At 44.5% G+C, this 19,699-nt stretch overlaps 1 protein-coding gene across 2 annotated transcripts in view; it reads left to right on the forward strand.

The window, feature by feature from the left end:
• The window catches only part of aldh3a2b (aldehyde dehydrogenase 3 family, member A2b), a 49,690-nt gene extending 30,439 nt beyond the window's left edge, over window positions 1–19,251 (forward strand). Inside the window, exons 10-16 of one of the 2 annotated variants that reach the window (XM_061899224.1) lie at window positions 9,754–9,801; window positions 15,354–15,518; window positions 15,593–15,738; window positions 16,954–17,046; window positions 18,612–18,678; window positions 18,764–18,927; window positions 19,013–19,251. In XM_061899224.1, the coding sequence (XP_061755208.1) occupies window positions 9,754–9,801; window positions 15,354–15,518; window positions 15,593–15,738; window positions 16,954–17,046; window positions 18,612–18,678; window positions 18,764–18,927; window positions 19,013–19,198 (869 nt within the window). In that variant the 3' untranslated portion in view covers window positions 19,199–19,251. Of the gene's footprint in view, window positions 1–752; window positions 992–1,066; window positions 1,551–9,753; window positions 9,802–15,353; window positions 15,519–15,592; window positions 15,739–16,953; window positions 17,047–18,611; window positions 18,679–18,763; window positions 18,928–19,012 lie in introns of those variants that run through there. The other variant, XM_061899225.1, reaches the window with a different exon arrangement.
• Window positions 19,252–19,699: the final 448 nt, after the last annotated feature.

The following is a 19,699-nucleotide window of genomic DNA, read 5'->3' on the forward strand; positions in this document are numbered from 1 at the left end:
CCAGTACTCTGGAATGCCCTCCCGGTAACAGTTCGAGATGCTACCTCAGTAAAAGCATTTAAGTCTCACCTTAAAACTCATTTGTATACTCTAGCCTTTAAATAGACTCCCTTTTTAGACCAGTTGATCTGCCGTTTCTTTTCTTTTTCTTCTATGTCCCACTCTCCCTTGTGGAGGGGGTCCGGTCCGATCCGGTGGCCATGTACTGCTTGCCTGTGTATCGGCTGGGGACATCTCTGCGCTGCTGATCCGCCTCCGCTTGGGATGGTTTCCTGCTGGCTCCGCTGTGAACGGGACTCTCGCTGCTGTGTTGGATCCGCTTTGGACTGGACTCTCGCGACTGTGTTGGATCCATTGTGGATTGAACTTTCACAGTATCATGTTAGACCCGCTCGACATCCATTGCTTTCCTCCTCTCCAAGGTTCTCATAGTCATCATTGTCACCGACGTCCCACTGGGTGTGAGTTTTCCTTGCCCTTATGTGGGCCTACCGAGGATGTCGTAGTGGTTTGTGCAGCCCTTTGAGACACTAGTGATTTAGGGCTATATAAGTAAACATTGATTGATTGATTGATATTTAAAAGGAAGCATTTATACATCTACCCTGTGCTGCCTTCATACTTTTAAGAGAATCAACCATACTTTTAGTCCTTGAAGTACTCACACTTGAGTCCATCCTCCATGTGTTTTGAACGCTGACCATGAACACGTCGTTGAGGCTCACGTGGTAAAGGTGCGTGCTTTCCCGCAGGCAACAGCGGGATGGGCTGCTATCACGGCAAGTTCACCTTCGACCAGCTGAGTCACCTGCGAGGATGCCTGATCAAGAAGCTGAAAATGGAGGGCATGAACGACATGCGCTACCCACCCCACACGCCCAAGAAGCTGGCCTGGGCTCGCTTCTTCATCCTCAAGCACCTGGACCTGGGCTGGATCGGCCGCATGCTGCTGCTGGCCGCCGTGGTCGTGGTGGCGGCCGTGGTCGTGCAGGTGAGGACGTAACCGCCAACAACACGCACAGACTTGCAGAGTCTGGTGCTGACTCCTGCTGGTCTTGTCTTTCAGAAGTATCTGCGTTAAGACCCCCTGCTGCTTCCAGACGGTCCTCAGGATCCCCCCCTGCTGCTTCCGGCCGCTCCTTAGCACTCTAACCAACTAAACAAGCTCGTTATTTGTTTATTTGCACAACAATATTCAGCTGTTGTCCTTAAAACATTTCAATATGATCCAGCTCATTTTATACCTGAGCTTTCTAACTGACTTTTAAGTAGCGTGAAAACGTATCGTGTGATTTAGCCGCACATTTCTAAGTGAAGGAACTGGGTAGTTTTTTTTTTTTAATCATGAAGGAAGCTGCGCTCTTGCTCCTGAGTCCGTTTGATTTCACCAATCAGCGTCCGTTTCGGACCAAGCGCCAGGAAGTAGTAACTGTCGTTACTCAGGATTTTGACCGCACAAGAAAAGCTGGACTTTGTATTTTAATATATCTTTTTTAGAGATTATTATTAATGCTTAGGGTTAATATCAAAATAAATCCAGACATAAATCAGCCTCTGGTCTTTTTTTGTTGATAAAATGTTATAAAACATTCAATCAATCAATCAATCAATGTTTACTTATATAGCCCTAAATCACTAGTGTCTCAAAGGGCTGCCCAAACCACCACGACATCCTCGGTAGGCCCACATAAGGGCAAGGAAAACTCACACCCAGTGGGACGTCGGTGACAATGATGACTATGAGAACCTTGGAGAGGAGGAAAGCAATGGATGTCGAGCGGGTCTAACATGATACTGTGAAAGTTCAATCCATAATGGATCCAACACAGTCGCGAGAGTCCAGTCCAAAGCGGATCCAACACAGCAGCAAGAGTCCCGTCCACAGCGGAGCCAGCAGGAAACCATCCCAAGCGGAGGCGGATCAGCAGCGCAGAGATGTCCCCAGCCGATACACAGGCAAGCAGTACATGGCCACCGGATCGGACCGGACCCCCTCCACAGGGTAGAGTGGGACATAGAAGAAAAAGAAAAGAAACGGCAGATCAACTGGTCTAAAAAGGGAGGTCTATTTAAAGGCTAGAGTATACAAATGAGTTTTAAGATGAGACTTAAATGCTTCCACTGAGGTAGCATCTTGAACTGTTACCGGGAGGGCATTCCAGAGTACTGGAGCCCAAACGGAAAACGCTCTATAGCCCGCAGACTTTTTTTGGGCTCTAGGAATCACTAATAAGCCGGAGTCCTTTGAAGGCAGATTTCTTGCCGGGACATATGGTACAATACAATCGGCAAGATCGGATGGAGCTAGACCGTGTAGTATTTTATACGTAAGTAGTAAAACCTTAAAGTCACATCTTAAGTGCACAGGAAGCCAGTGCTGGTGAGCCAGTACAGGTTAGACGTCTACTTGTGATTTACTAGAGCAGTGGTTCTCAAATGGGGGTACTTGAAGGTATGCCAAGGGGTACCGGAGATTTTTTTAAATATTCTAAAAATAGCAACAATTCAAAAATCCTTTATAAATACATTTATTGAATAATACTTCAACAAAATATGAATGTAAATTCATAAACTGTGAAAAGAAATGCAACAATGCAATATTCAGTGTTGACGGCTAGATTTTTTTTGTGGACATGTTCCATAAATATTGATGTTAAAGATTTCTTTTTTTGTGAGGAAATGTTTAGAATTAAGTTCATGGATCTCTATTACAATCCCCAAAGAGGGCACTTTAAGTTGATGATTACTTCTATGTGTAAAAATTAGGGCTGGGCAACGATTAAAATTTTTAATCTGCGGGCAAAGAGCGTTTTACGTTCGGGCTCCAGTACTCTGGAATGCCCTCCCGGTAAAAGTTCGAGATGCTACCTCAGTAGAAGCATTTAAGTCTCACCTTAAAACTCATTTGTATACTCTAGCCTTTAAATAGACCTCCTTTTTAGACCAGTTGATCTGCCGCTTCTTTTCTTTCTCCTATGTCCCCCCCTCCCTTGTGGAGGGAGTCCGGTCCGATGACCATGGATGAAGTACTGGCTGTCCAGAGTCGAGACCCAGGATGGACCGCTCGCCTGTGTATCGGTTGGGGACATCTCCGCCTCCGCTTGGGATGGTTTCCTGTGGACGGGACTCTGGCTGCTGTCTTGGATCCGCTTTGAACTGAACTCTCGCGGCTGTGTTGGAGCCACTATGGATTGAACTTTCACAGTATCATGTTGGACCCGCTCGACATCCATTGCTTTCGGTCCCCTAGAGGGGGGGGGGTTGCCCACATCTGAGGTCCTCTCCAAGGTTTCTCATAGTCAGCATTGTCACTGGCGTCCCACTGGATGTGAATTCTCCCTGCCCACTGGGTGTGAGTTTTCCTTGCCCTTTTGTGGGTTCTTCCCAGGATGTTGTAGTCGTAATGATTTGTGCAGCCCTTTGAGACATTTGTGATTTGGGGCTATATAAATAAACATTGATTGATTGATTGATAATCGAAGTTAATCGCACTATTTCTCCGATTAATCGCGATTAACTGCATTGTAAACGCAAAGCCCAATAATGAATTCAAAAGTAGTGTGTAGTGCACCTTTATTGGAATATTCTCCCACATGAACAAAAGCGCCAAAACATTTGTTGTGCAAACACAATTTAAATCAGTCCTTGTTAAACAGTAGCAGTTAAATAGCATATTTTATGAAAATCAACTCCAAAAATGTAAATACAAACATTTAAGCTTATTGCCACTGCCAGGGTATTTAAGTTATCCTGTTTGTTATGGAAAATAAATATAATCTACATACAAATCTCTGAGCCACAATCATAACATCTGAACAGGCAATTTCTGAGGTAACAGCAGAAACATTTTTTTTATCAGGGATCTTATGTTTAAAAAAACTATATTATAGGTAGTGGGCTGTTTTAGGGAATTTTTGATCCAATTATCCGTAGTAGCAATATTAATAATGTTGTGTTTATTCTGCGTAGTGCACTTAAAATAATTATGACCATATCTAGGAATTAATATGATAGGAATTTTCCGATTGTTTGCTTGGTGCTTTGATAAACTGAAGGCATCATATACATGGTACTATATTGTGATGTTATGAGCCAGGGAATCATATACATGGTACTATATTGTGATGTTATGAGCCAGGGAAAAAAAGAACTACCCTACCCAGCATGCAACAGGAGTGACGAGCATGCGTAGGTTGTGTCGCCATGACGACATCTTGTATGTTGTGATATGCACGCTCTGAAAGCAAACATTAAGAACTCAGCCAACACTCCTGGTCTGCATTATTCATAAATAGACAGACAACACATACACTCCGCTGCTTCACAGGCCGCTGGATGTAGCCGGCAAAGTATTCCCATGCTAGCTAGCCGGTCTAGCAAGCACGCCTCATTCAGTCCAAAACGGCCCGATCTATCCACATCCAGAATTGTCTGGCGGTCGTAAGTGATCCCGGAGTGACCACGCTGTAAGCCAGCCATGAAATTTGCAGAATTGTCCGGTATTTTTGCCAAATGTTGCATCTTTACCAAGAGCCCCTCGACGCCATCTTGTTAAGAAAAGGCGTTAACAAAATAAAAGCATGTAAACAACATACGCAAATGTGCGATAAAATAATTGTCGGCGTTTAGACCAGTTGATCTGCCGCTTCTTTTCTTTCTCCTATGTCCCCCCCTCCCTTGTGGAGGGGGTCCGGTCCGATGACCATGGATGAAGTACTGGCTGTCCAGAGTCGAGACCCAGGATGGACCGCTCGTCGGGACCCAGGATGGACCGCTCGCCTGTATTGATTGGGGACATCTCTACGCTGCTGATCCGCTTGAGATGGTTTCCTGTGGACGGGACTCTCGCTGCTGTCTTGGAGCCACTATGGATTGAACTTTCACAGTATCATGTTAGACCCGCTCGACATCCATTGCTTTCGGTCCCCTAGAGGGGGGGGGTTGCCCACATCTGAGGTCCTCTCCAAGGTTTCTCATAGTCAGCATTGTCACTGGCGTCCCACTGGATGTGAATTCTCCCTGCCCACTGGGTGTGAGTTTTCCTTGCCCTTTTGTGGGTTCTTCCGAGGATGTTGTAGTCGTAATGATTTGTGCGGCCCTTTGAGACATTTGTGATTTGGGGCTATATAAATAAACATTGATTGATTGATTGATGGTTAATAGATTGATGAGTTAACTCGTAATTAACGCATTAATTTGCCCACCCTCTAGTAAAACTCTTTATTTATAATTGAATCACTTGTTTATTTTTCCAACAAGTTTTTAGTTATTTTTATATATATTTTTTTCCAAATAGTTCAAGAAAGACCACTACAAATAAGCAATATGTTGCACTGTTATACAATTTAATACATAAGACTTAGTGCTGTATTTTACTTCTTTATCTCTTTTCTTTCAACCAAAAATGCTTTGCTCTGATTAGGGGGTACTTGAATTAAAAAAAATGTTCACATCACTGAAAAAAGGTTGAGAACCACTGTTGTACAATATTGAGTCCCAGCTATAAAAAGGAGACTTTAGGCCAGCAGGGGTCAGTGTCTTGTGTAGTGGTGCACAAACACACCCACCTGATGTGCAGGTAGACCAGCAGCTCCCTCCCTCCTGGAGCACCTCTCAGAGCCAGCGTGTTGGCAGCAGAACAAACATCAGTCTTGTCTTCTCATGCTGGAGTCCATCATGGATCTTCTCCTCTGCCTGATGGTCGGTCTTCAGGTCCTCGCTCCGTGCGCAGGTAGGTAGGACACTGCAACATCTCAGCAGAACAGTAGCCTCCAAAACGCGGCCCGGGGGCCATATTTGTCCCAAAGCTAATTTTGTAATGACCCTTTACGTCAGGGATCTCAAACACGCGGCCCGCACCTTGATGTGAAAACTTACTGATGTGAAAATTTGCTATAGGAATGGTGCTTTACAGCGTTACATTTGTATACCCCAGATATTTCCTGGAGACTCACATTATTTAGTGGCCCCCCAGGGGTAATCTTTCTCCCGTGTATCACCCGAATTACAATATCAAGGGAGTACCGAGGAGGCACTGCGTTTGCCGCCCTCTACAATCTACCAACACCGTGCCACCCCAGCCACAAGTAGCATTAGGCTTTTGTAGACGCAGTAAGCGACTGCACGACATAGTTGATCCACAGCCTTACAGGTCACACTGAGGGTGGCCGTATAAACAACTTTAACACTGTTACAAATATGTGCCGCACTGTAGCCCGGAATAGTTAGGGCTGCATGGGATTCTGGGTATTTGTTCTGTTGTGTTACGATGCGGGTGTTCTCCCAAAATGTGTTTGTCATTCTTGTTTGGTGTGGGTTCACAGTGTGGCGCATATTTGCAACAGTAATAAAGTTGTTTATACGGCCACCCTCAGTGTGACCTGTTGATCAAGTATGTCTCGCAGTCACTTCCGTGGAACTGAAGAAGTCTCTTACAACATGTGACTGAGTTGGCACGTTGAAGTGTGGTGGAAAAGCGAACTGGACAGCAGGCTGTAGACCAGGGGTCGGGAACCTTTTTGGCTGAGAGAGCCATGAAAGCCAAATATTTCAAAATGTATTTCCGTGAGAGGTATATCATATTTTTTAACACTGAATACAACTAAACGTGTGCATTTTTAAGTAAGACCAACATTTGTAGAGTATAATAAGTCTCTTATTATTTTTAATAACATTGTTATTCTGAAGCTAACCAATAATAAATCAAATGTCATGTCTGTTGATCATGTTTTTGTTTGACCATGTGCTGTTTGTCCCTTGTCTTGTTTCCTTGGTTACTCATTTTGTCCACCTGTCTCTGGTGGACAAAATGCCCGCTCACCTGCTTCCCGAGCACTAATCAGAGGCAGTATTTAAGCTCGTCTTTGCCAGTCAGTCGCCCTGGCGTCGATGTGATCTTTTCTTGCTCTGTGCTGACTTGTTTCATGCCTTGCCATAGTTTCGTGCTCCATGCCATGCCAAGTAAGTTTTGTTTGATTTATGTTCATAGTCTGTTTATGCGTTAGCTTTGTACTTTAGCCCAAGTTGTGCCTCCACTGTGAGCGATTTTTGTTTGTATTTTTTTTTTAGTTAAAATTAAATCATGTTTTTACCTAAATGCCTTCCTGGGAGAACGACCCTGCAGAGAGCAGCTAGCTTAGCATTTATTGACCTACATTAGATTGCATTTAGCATCTTTACTGTGTTGCTGCACGAGTTCTTCCCCAGCCAACTCGTCCAAGCAATTATTTGTGTAGTCCATGTATTGTTGGGATGAACAATCAAGACAATTAGTGGTATGCAAAAGAACCACTTAATTAAATTTTCAAACACAGTGTTACTGTTCAAACTGGGTGTAATGTCACAGTGGCAAAAATATTAGGTATAAACTGGGGCAAAAAAGTATTTAGTCAGCCAGCGATTGTGCAAGTTCTCCCACTTAAAATGATGACAGAGGTCTGTAATTTTCATCATAGGTACACTTCAACTGTGAGAGACAGAATGTGGGAAAAAAATCCAGGAATTTTAAATAATTTATTTGTAAATGATGGTGGAAAATAAGTATTTGGTCACTTCAAACAAGGAAGATCTCTGGCTCTCACAGACCTGTAACTTCTTCTTTAAGAAGCTCTTCTGTCCTCCACTCGTTACCTGTATTAATGGCACTTGTTTGAACTCGTTATCTGTATAAAAGACACCTGTCCACAGCCTCAAACAGTCAGACTCCAAACTCCACTACGGCCAAGACCAAAGAGCTGTCAAAGGACACCAGGAAAATAATTGTAGACCTGCACCAGACTGGGAAGAGTGAATCTACAACGGGGCAAGCAGCTTGGTGTGAAAAATCAACTGTGGGAGCAATTATCAGAAAATGGTAGACATACAAGACCACTGATAATCTCCCTCCATCTGGGGCTCCATGCAAGATCTCATCCCGTGGGGTCAAAATGATCGTGAGAACGGTGAGCAAAAATCCCAGAACCACACAGGGGGGACCTGGTGAATTACCCTCAGAGAGCTGGGACCAAAGTAACCATCAGTAACACACTATACCGACAGGGAATCAAATCCTGCAGTGCCAGACGTGTCCCCCTGCTTAAGCCAGTGCATTTCCAGGCCCTTCTGAAGTTTGCCGGAGAGCACATGGGAGAATGTCATGTGGTCAGATGAAACCAAAATAGAACTTTTTGGTACAAACTCAACTCGTCGTGTTTGGAGGAAGAAGAATACCGAGTTGCATCCCAAGAACACCATACCTACTGTGAAGCATGGGGGTGGGAACATCATGCTTTGGGGCTGTTTTTCTGCTAAGGGAACAGGACGATTGATCCGTGTTAAGGAAAGAATGAATGAGATTTTGAGCCAAAACCTCCTTCCATCAGTGAGAGCTTTGAATGGTTGACCAAATACTTATTTTCCACCATGATTTACAAATAAAGTCTTTAAAATTCCTACAATGTGAATTCCTGGATTTTTTTTCACATTCTGTCTCTCACAGTTGAAGTGTACCCATGATGAAAATTACAGACCTCTGTCATCATTTTAAGTGGGAGAACTTGCACAATCGCTGGCTGACTAAATACTTTTTTGCCCCACTGTACTTGTCAAATAAAAACTCTGACTTGTGTCTACTACGCTACTCAATTTTAATGCTGGTCATTATGTTTGTACTTGGAGAGCCAAGTGCTTTCCGAGGAGGCGCTTGGTGAGAAAAGTTTGAGAACCACTGTTGTAGTCTATGTACTGAAGTGAAGTGAATTATATTTATATAGCGCTTTTCTCTAGTGACTCAAAGCGCTTTACATAGTGACACCCAATATCTAAGTTACATTTAAACCAGTGTGGGTGGCACTGGGAGCAGGTGGGTAATGTGTCTTGCCCAAGGACACAACGGCATTGACTAGGATGGCGGAAGCGGGAATCGAACCTGCAACCCTCAAGTTGCTGGCACGGCCGCTCTACCAACCGAGCTATACTGATGATTTTTCCCAATACTTTTGTCAATATGATGGAAATAAAGTAGTCTAAATAGGAGGGCGTTCAAGGAGGGGGTCAAAAGCTTGTTTAGGAGTCACATGACCAAAGACAAGAGTGGCGTGTTGTCATCTGAGCGACACAGGTGTAGCCTGCACCTGTGTGTCCGTATCTCGTGAGAACGCAGCATCTCACGACAAGTGCATTGTGGGCCGAGACGAGTTCTCACCGACACACAATGTCATGTGTGTGTGTGTGTGTGTGTGTGTGTGTGTGTGTGTGTGTGTGTGTGTGTGTGTGTGTGTGTGTGTGTGTGTGTGTGTGTGTGTGTGTGTGTGTGTGTGTGTGTGTGTGTGTGTGTGTGTGTGTGTGTGTGTGTGTGTGTGTGTGTGTGTGTGTGTGTGTGTGTGTGTGTGTGTGTGTGTGTGTGTGTGTGTGTGTGTGTGTGTGTGTGTGTGTGTGTGTGTGTGTGTGTGTGTGTGTGTGTGTGTGTGTGTGTGTGTGTGTGTGTGTGTGTGTGTGTGTGTGTGTGTGTGTGTGTGTGTGTGTGTGTGTGTGTGTGTGTGTGTGTGTGTGTGTGTGTGTGTGTGTGTGTGTGTGTGTGTGTGTGTGTGTGTGTGTGTGTGTGTGTGTGTGTGTGTGTGTGTGTGTGTGTGTGTGTGTGTGTGTGTGTGTGTGTGTGTGTGTGTGTGTGTGTGTGTGTGTGTGTGTGTGTGTGTGTGTGTGTGTGTGTGTGTGTGTGTGTGTGTGTGTGTGTGTGTGTGTGTGTGTGTGTGTGTGTGTGTGTGTGTGTGTGTGTAGCTCAGTGGTGTTACCAGAACCAGTACTCCTGTGATGACACCTGCAAAGGTAAGACTTGGGTTGTATTTGCACTCTAATCAATCAATCAATCAATCAATCAATCAATCAATCAATCAATCAATCAATCAATCAATCAATCAATCAATCAATCAATCAATCAATCAATCAATCAATCAATCAATCAATCAATCAATCAATCAATCAATCAATCAATCGACCAATCAATCGATCAATCAATCAATCAATCAATCAATCAATCAATCAATCAATGTTTATTTATATAGCCCCAAATCACAAATGTCTCAAAGGACTGCACAAATCATTACGACTACAACATCCTCGGAAGAACCCACAAAAGGGCAAGGAAAACTCACACCCAGTGGGCAGGGAGAATTCACATCCAGTGGGACGCCAGTGACAATGCTGACTATGAGAAACCTTGGAGAGGACCTCAGATGTGGCCAACCCCCCCCCCCTCTGGGGGACCCAAAGCAATGGATGTGGAGCGGGTCTAACATGATACTGTGAAAGTCCAATCCATAGTGGCTCCAACACAGCCGCCAGAGTTCAGTTCAAAGCGGATCCAAGACAGCAGCGAGAGTCCCGTCCACAGGAAACCATCTCAAGCGGAGGCGGATCAGCAGCATAGAGATGTCCCCAACCGATACACAGGCGAGCGGTCCATCCTGGGTCTCGACTCTGGACAGCCAGTACTTCATCCATGGTCATCGGACCGGACCAAATGAGTCCAAATGTTGGGTGTGCACCGATGGACACTTAATAGTCGCCATCTTGGCTACGTAACGTAAATGCATACTTGCCAACCTTGAGACCTCCGATTTCGGGAGGTGGGGGGGCGTGGTTAAGAAGGGAGGAGTATATTTACCGCTAGATTCATAGATTCACCAAGTCAAGTATTTCATATATATATATATATATATTAGGGGTGTGGGAAAAAATCGATTCGAATACGATTCGTTTAAGTTGTGCGATTCAGAATCGTTTCTCTTTTTTTTTTAAATCGATTATTTTTTTTTTTAATCAATCGAACAAACCTGCGATGAGGTAGCAACTTGTCCAGGGTGTACCCTGCCTTCCGCCCGATTGTAGCTGAGATAGGCGCCAGCGCCCCCCGCGCCCCTGAAAGGGAATAAGCGGTAGAAAATGGATGGATGGATGGGCAATCGAACAAACCACTACACAGCAATACCATAACAATGCAATCCAATTCCAAAACCGAACCTGACCCAGCAACACTCAGAACTGTAATAAACAGAGCAATTGAGGAGACACAAACCAAAAGTAGTGAAACAAAAATGAATATTATCAACAACAGTATCAATATTAGTTATAATTTCAGCATAGCAGTGATTAAAAATCCCTCACTGACATTATCATTAGACATTTATAAAAATAATAAAAAAGAACAATAGTGTCACAGTGGCTTACACTTGCATGGCATCTCATAAGCTTGACAACACACTGTGTCCAATGTTTTTACAAAAATAAAATAAGTCATATACAAATTTACATTATTGCAATCAAGTTGATAAAACATTGTCCTTTACAATTATAAAAGCTTTTTTTTTTTAAATCTACTACTCTGCTAGCATGTCAGCAGACTGGGGTAGATCCTGCTGAAATCTATGGATTGAATGAATACAGAATCGTTTGAAGCGGAAAAATATCGGATTTGAATCGAGAATTGAATCGGGAAAAAAAAAAAAAAAAAAAAATCGATATATTGTCGAATCGTGACCCCAAGAATCGATACTGAATCGAATTGTGGGACACCCAAAGATTCACAGCCCTAATATATATATATATAAATAAAATAAATACTTGAATTTCAGTGTTCATTTATTTACACATTTACTCAAACATAACACTCATCTACTCATTGTTGAGTTGAGGGTTGAATATTCAACTCTTGTTTTTCTAACCATATGAATGTACACTAGATGACAGTATTGTCCTGTTTAAGAGTGTCACAACACATTGCTGTTTGGCAGATGAACTGCTTTACGGTAGACGAATTTGGACTGCTGTTGTTGTGTGTTGTTTTACCACGCTGGGAGGACGTTAATGAAACTGCCTAACAATAAACCCACATAAGAAACCAAGAACTCGCCTTTGATCATTCTACAGTTATAACTTCATTGGGCAGACATGCTCTTTATAAACGTCATTCAGGTCCACATGGAGCTGGAGGGGGCGTGGCCTCCAGCTCCACCTGAATTTCGGGAGAAAATTTGTCCCGGGAGGTTTTCGCTGAATTTCGGGAGTCTCCCAGAAAATCCGGGAGAGTTGGCAAGTATGCGTAAAGGGAAGGGGATAAACTCTGAATAATGAAGACTGAGGAGCAAGCCATGGCGGGGAAAGCGGTGGAGAGAAGAATCTTTTATACAAGTTAGTGCATTAAAAAAAAAAGAAAAATATAGTACTTGTGATTGGGTTGTGAATATTAAACAAAATTCCACAAAAAAATCCAGTTCCCCTTTAAAGCACTAAGTAACTTTTCAACCTTCATCAGATATTTTCATAACTTTTGGGATGATACGTGGACTAGTCGAATGACACCTCTGTCATGGTCTGAATCGTTTTTACTAGCACTTAGCGACATTGAGGAGGGTGGCAGGATCGCTACCACACAAAAAAACTACAAATGTGCTGACTTACTCGTTAAAAAGATGGAAGTCGATGCGAGCACCTGTGTGCAATTAGTGCTATCGTGGCAGAATCTGCAAAATAACCAAAGAAACGAAAAGTTTTGTCCGAGGAGACAAACAACGAAAAAGGGCGTTTACCCGGATAAAAGGACAATGAATTTACCATGAATTGATTAACGTGGACCCTGACTTAAACGAAGCTAAAGTACCAAATGATTGTCACACAGACTCGGTATGGTGAAATTTGTTGTTGATGATATTCATTTTTGTTTCATTACTTTTGGTTTTGTTCTGTGTCGTGTTTGTGTCTCCTCTCAATTGCTGTGTTTATTGCAGTTCTGAGTGTTGCTGGGTCAGGTCTGGTTTTGGAATTGGATTAAATTGTTATGGTATTGCTGTGTAGTGGTTTGTTGGATTGATTAAAAAAAAAAAAAAAAAAAAACGTAAATTAAAAAAAACTCATCTGTATAGTCTAGCCTTTAAATAGACCTCCTTTTTAGACCAGTTGATCTGCCGCTTCTTTTCTTTCTCCTATGTCCCCCCCTCCCTTGTGGAGGGGGTCCGGTCCGATGACCATGGATGAAGTACTGGCTGTCCAGAGTCGAGACCCAGGATGGACCGCTCGCCTGTATCGGTTGGGGACATCTCTACGCTGCTGATCCGCTTGAGATGGTTTCCTGTGGACGGGACTCTCGCTGCTGTCTTGGAGCCACTATGGATTGGACTTTCACAGTATCATGTTAGACCCGCTCGACATCCATTGCTTTCAGTCCCCTAGAGGGGGGGGGGGGTTGCCCACATCTGAGGTCCTCTCCAAGGTTTCTCATAGTCAGCATTGTCACTGGCGTCCCACTGGATGTGAATTCTCCCTGCCCACTGGGTGTGAGTTTTCCTTGCCCTTTTGTGGGTTCTTCCGAGGATGTTGTAGTCGTAATGATTTGTGCAGCCCTTTGAGACATTTGTGATTTGGGGCTATATAAATAAACATTGATTGATTGATTGATTGATAAGAAAAATGTCCTTTTTTGGTATTTTGTAAAATACAGTGTTACATTTTAAGTTGCATTTGTCTATTTGACACATCTTTATTTGAAATGACTATAAACAAAATACGGAATAAATGTCCAACTTGCGAAAACACCAAAATTGTGTGGGGGTTGAATCATTTTGATCACAACTCTAAGTGTGTTCACATTGAGAAGTTCAACAAAATGCTGTGCACTTACCCAGATGTCGTACTAAAACGCTGAGTGTGCTGTGATGCACACTTATCATCCTCAAGTCGCCATCTTGGCTACGTAGTGGAGGGCTGGGCGGAACCAATTAGCGTGGTTGCAAACTAGCATTAAAAAGGAGAACAGAAGAAATGGGTAAATATTGCAGAGTATACACAGTCCAGTGAGTACCAATAACTTATAGACTCACAATGTTCGGGGTGGATGAGGTCCGCCCGGAGTTCCTTAAGGCTCTGGATGCTGTGGGGCTGTCTTGGTTGACAAGACTCTGCAGCATCGTGTGGACATCGGGGGCGGTACCTTTGGATTGGCAGACCGGGGTGGTGGTCCCTCTCTTTAAGAAGGGGGACCGGAGGGTGTGTTCCAACTATGGTGGGATCACACTCCTCAGCCTTCCGGTAAGGTTTATTCAGGTGTACTGGAGAGGAGGCTACGCCGGATAGTCCAACCTCAGATTCAGGAGGAACAGTGTGGTTTTCGTCCTGGTCGTGGAACTGTGGACCAGCTCTATACTCTGGGCAGGGTTCTTGAGGGTGCATGGGAGTTTGCCCAACCAGTCTACATGTGCTTTGTGGACTTGGAGAAGGCATTGGACCGTGTCCCTCGGGAAGTCCTGTGGGGAGTGCTCAGAGAGTATGGGGTATCGGACTGTCTTATTGTGGCGGTCCACTCCCTGTATGATCAGTTTCAGATCTTGGTCCGCATTGCCGGCAGTAAGTCGGACACGTTTCCAGTGAGGGTTGGACTCCGCCAAGGCTGTCCTTTGTCACCCATTCTGTTCAGAACTTTTATGGACAGAATTTCTAGGCGCAGTCAAGGCGTTGAGGGGTTCCGGTTTGGTGACCGCAGGATTAGGTCTCTGCTTTTTGCAGATGATGTGGTCCTGATGGCTTCATCTGACCGGGATCTTCAGCTCTCACTGGATCGGTTCGCAGCCGAGTGTGAAGCGACCGGAATGAGAATCAGCACCTCCATGTCCGAGTGCATGGTTCTCGCCCGGAAAAGGGTGGAATGCCATCTCCGGGTTGGGGAGGAGACCCTGCCCCAAGTGGAGGAGTTCAAGTACCTAGGAGTCTTGTTCACGAGTGGGGGAAGAGTGGATCGTGAGATCGACAGGCGGATCGGTGCGGCGTCTTCAGTAATGCGGACGTTGTATCGATCCGTTGTGGTGAAGAAGGAGCTGAGCCGGAAGGCAAAGCTCTCAATTTACCGGTCGATCTACGTTCCCATCCTCACCTATGGTCATGAGCTTTGGGTCATGACCGAAAGGACAAGATCACGGGTACAAGCGGCCGAAATGAGTTTGGGTCTCTCCCTTAGAGATAGGGTGAGAAGCTCTGCCATCCGGGAGGAACTCAAAGTAAAGCCGCTGCTCCTTCACATCGAGAGGAGCCAGATGAGGTGGTTCGGGCATCCCGAACGCCTCCCTAGGGAGGTGTTTAGGGCACGTCCAACCGGTAAGAGGCCACGGGGGAGACCCAGGACACGTTGGGAAGACTATGTCTCCCGGCTGGCCTGGGAACGCCTCGGGATCCCCCGGGAAGAGCTAGACGAAGTGGCTGGGGAGAGGGAAGTCTGGGTTTCCCTGCTTAGGCTGTTGCCCCCGCGACCCGACCCCGGATAAGCGGAAGAAGATGGATGGATGATTCGATGGTGTACCTAATGAGGTGACTTTTTGATGCGTGCTGTGGTGCAGACCCGGATCACTGGTCCACACAGTTTCCTCGCTGCGGAGGACTACGCCAGTCCCCCATCAACATCGTGAGCGCCCACGTGCACGTGAACACGGCCCTGCCCCCCCTGGAGTTCCTGGGCCACGCAGACCGGATCAACATCACGGTGGAAAACAAAGGACACTCTGGTGACCTGCCAGGACGCCGTTCGACACCTTGACTTGTCCATCGCGCTTTTTCATTCTTTTACTCTTCCCCACAGCTCACTTTCACCTGCCTCAGTCCGTCAGGCTGACCGGAGGAGCTCTGCCGGGTCACTACAGAGCCGCTCAGTTTCACTTCCACTGGGGGGGCAGCGGGACACCCGGATCGGAACACACCATCGATGGCGAGAGGTTCCCTATGGAGGTAAACGCACGTCTCGACTGGCGAGTACGGCAGACAAAACAGTGAGTGGGGCCAATCTTGGATAACTAGTGGAAGGGGCGGGGCTAACTGGAGCAGTTGCAATCCACAAAGGGCGTGAATCTTTGGGCAACTAACAATTCGATCCGATTCCCGGGCTGACGATTCGATTCAAAATTAATTCGGGATTCAACACGATTCTCATTTCAAACAGATTCTTACAATGTATTATTTTAAAAAAAATGTAATGAAAACTATTACAAAGCAGGTCACAGGTTAGAAAAGCTCCTTCTGGTTGCATGGAGATGGCCCAACAAGGTATTTATATATATATATATATATATATATATATATATATATATATATATATATATATATATACATATACATATACATACATATATATATGTATACATATACATATATATATATATATATATATATATATACATATATATATATATATATATCCATCCATCCATTTTCTACCGCTTATTCCCTTTTGGGGTATACATATATGTATATATAATACACATATATATATACATATATACATACATATACATATAAATATATATATATATATATATATACACATATATACATACATACATACATATACAAATATATACACATATATATATATATATATACATATATATATACATATATATATATACATATATATATACATATATATATACATATATATATACATATATATACATACATATATATATACATATATATACATACACATATACATATACATATACATATATATATATATATATATATTCTTTTTTTTTCTTCGTCATGAAAAAGGGAGGTTTTTGTGGTTGGTGCACTAATTGTAAGTGTATATTGTGTTTTTTATGTTGATTTAATAAAAAAAAAAAATAAAAAATACAATTTTATTTTTTTAAATAAAAATTAATAAAAAATTCTTCTGCGGCCCGGTACCAATCGGGCCACGGCGGTAGGGGACCACTGCACTACGCCATGCCGCCCCAAACAAGAATGACAAGCACATTTCACATCCGCACAGTAACACGACATAAACAATACCCCGAACCCCTTGCAGCGCTAACTCTTCCGGGACGCTACAATATACACCCCCCGCCCCAATCTCCTGAATTTGGAGGTCTCAAGGTTGGCAAGTATGTGTATTGGTTATAAACACACTATCTGACTATGGATGACTTTTGTGTGCATCAGCTTCACATCGTGCACATCAAGGAGCCGTACGGGTCCCTGGCGGAGGCGGAGCACGACATGGCGGGAATCGCCCTGCTGGCCTTCCTGTTTGAGGTATACCGCTTACACCAGGGGTGCCCGTTACGTCGATGGCGAGCTACCAGTCGACCGCGGGGGGTGTGTCAGTCGATCTCCAGCCAGGCTTTTAAAAAAAAATAGACCTAAAAATGAGCGATCATCAATCTTCACCAAGACGTCACTTAAATGACATTCACGGTACCGGAGGGTCTTGTGAGATGACGCTGGCTGCTGCAAGATCATTATTATGAAAATATGACCGAGAGGAAGGCGAGAAACACTTTTTATTTCAACAGACTCTCGCGCCGTACCTTCCGTCAAAACTCTAAAGGCCGACTGCACATTTCCTATCTTCACAATAAAAGCCCTGCTTCATGCTGCCTGCGCTAACTAAATACAGAGTCTGGGAAAACTGGCGTGCACAAGCGATCCCTCAGAAAGCTGGCGTGCACATCACTTGTGCACGCCACTTCACCTGTCATCATTTTCAAAATGGAGGAGGCTGATTTCAATCATTTGAAAACGCATAAAAGGGAAGAAGATTAAGATTTAAGGTCCAAGCTATTGAATATGCTATTGAATATGCGAAAAAAAAAACAGTAAGCATATATGTTTTATTAATATACCGTAGCTGCGTGTGTCAAATATGAGTCATATATAAATGATAAATGGGTTGTACTTGTATAGCGCTTTTCTACCTTCAAGGTACTCAAAGCGCTTTGACACTACTTCCACATTCACACACACATTCACACACTGATGGAGGGAGCTGCCATGCAAGGCGCTAACCAGCAGCCATCAGGAGCAAGGGTGACGTGTCTTGCTCAGGACACGACGGACGTGACGACGTTGGTACTAGGTGGGGATTGAACCAGGGACCCTCGGGTTGCGCACATCACTTGTGCACGCCAGCTTTCCGAGGGATCGCTTGTGCACGCCAGCTTTCCGAGACTCTTATTTTGTTAGCGCAGGCAGCATGAAGCAGGGCTTTTATTGTGAAGATAGGAAATGTGCAGTCGGCCTTTAGAGTTTTGACGGAAGGGACGGCGCGAAAGTCTGTTGAAATAAAAAGTGTTTCTCGCCTTCCTCTCTGTCATTTTTTCATAATAATGAACTGGCAGCAGCCAGCGTCATCTCACAAGACCCTCGGGTGCCGTGAATGTCAATCAAGCAAGCTACGGAATTTGCCGCCAATGTTTTTCTTGTAAAGTGTATGGAAGCTGGATGAATTAGATGCCAAAAACCAACCGCTTTCATGCGGTATTGTACAGAAAGGACAACTTTTTTTTCTCCTCCATTTGAAAATGTGGGCGTTATCATCATTACTGTCTGATTCCAATCAATGCAAGTCATCAGAATCAGGTAATACACCAACTTATATTCTTGTCTTTGTGAAATAAAGTGTTACACATGCTTGTATTATCATTAAACACATTTAAATTGTTGACAAAAATGTCTCTTTCATAAATAAATAAATATAAATGAGGTAGATCCCCTCGAGTTGGTCAATTGAAAAGTAGCTCGCCTGCAGAAAAAGTGTGGGCACCCCTGGCTTACACCCTCGGGCCTGTTAGCAAGCGCTGATGGCGTTCTGCCGACAGGAAACCAGCGAGGATCATCCTCACCTGGACACCGTCATAGCAGCTTTGGGCCGAGTGCAGCACAACGGTAAGCACGACGGCGACACAGTGGGGCGCGGCAGACGGAAGCCTCACCTTCACCTTCACCTGTGCTCCTCTTCCTCCTCGCCAAGGGACCACGGCGGTGATAGCAGACTTTCAGCTCAGCGACATCATCCCGGCCTCCAAGGAGCTGCACGCCTACTACCGCTACGTGGGCTCCATGACCACGCCCGGGTGCGAGCAGGCTGTCGCCTGGACCGTCTTCCACAAGAAGTTGGCAGTCAGCAGTCGACAGGTAACACACACAAAACGACTCTCTCTCTCACACACACGCACACCAACCTTCGCGAGTGACCGGGTGAACGTTCAATGCCGCTCAGTTGGATGCCATCGTCCAGCAGTGCCGCTTCTGGACAGGACAACCTATGAAGGACATCTTCAGACCCACTCAGCCGCTGGATGGAAGATTCGTGTATCGCTCCAACTCCGCCGCTACTTTCAAAGCAACTGGATTGTGGTTTGCTGTTTTATTTTTGGCGCTCGCAACATCGGTTCTGATTCAATAACACATCATTACATACATATTCACTCTTATTTCCGTACTCGTTGACGGTCGTCACTCAATGTATCAAACAAAAATGATTACTTCTTAAATAAGAAAATATAACTTGCCCTGATAGTTTCATGTGTCATTAAATCTGTGATTTTTCTCCACAATAATATTGTGTCATTAACTCAATTAACTTTTTTTTTGTGTACAATAACTATCCATCCATCCATTTTCTACCGCTTATTCCCTTTCGGGGTCGCGGGGGGCGCTGGCGCCTATCTCAGCTACAATCGGGCGGAAGGCGGGGCACACCCTGGACAAGTCGCCACCTCACATTCACACTCACATTCACACACTAGGGCCAATTTAGTGTTGCCAATCAACCTATCCCCAGGTGCATGTCTTTGGAAGTGGGAGGAAGCCGGAGTACCCGGAGGGAACCCACGCACTCACGGGGAGAACATGCAAACTCCACACAGAAAGATCCCGAGCCTGGATTTGAACCCAGGACTGCAGG

Source organism: Nerophis ophidion, linkage group LG04, assembly GCF_033978795.1.
Source record: "Nerophis ophidion isolate RoL-2023_Sa linkage group LG04, RoL_Noph_v1.0, whole genome shotgun sequence".
NCBI classification, from domain to species: Eukaryota; Metazoa; Chordata; class Actinopteri; order Syngnathiformes; family Syngnathidae; genus Nerophis; species Nerophis ophidion.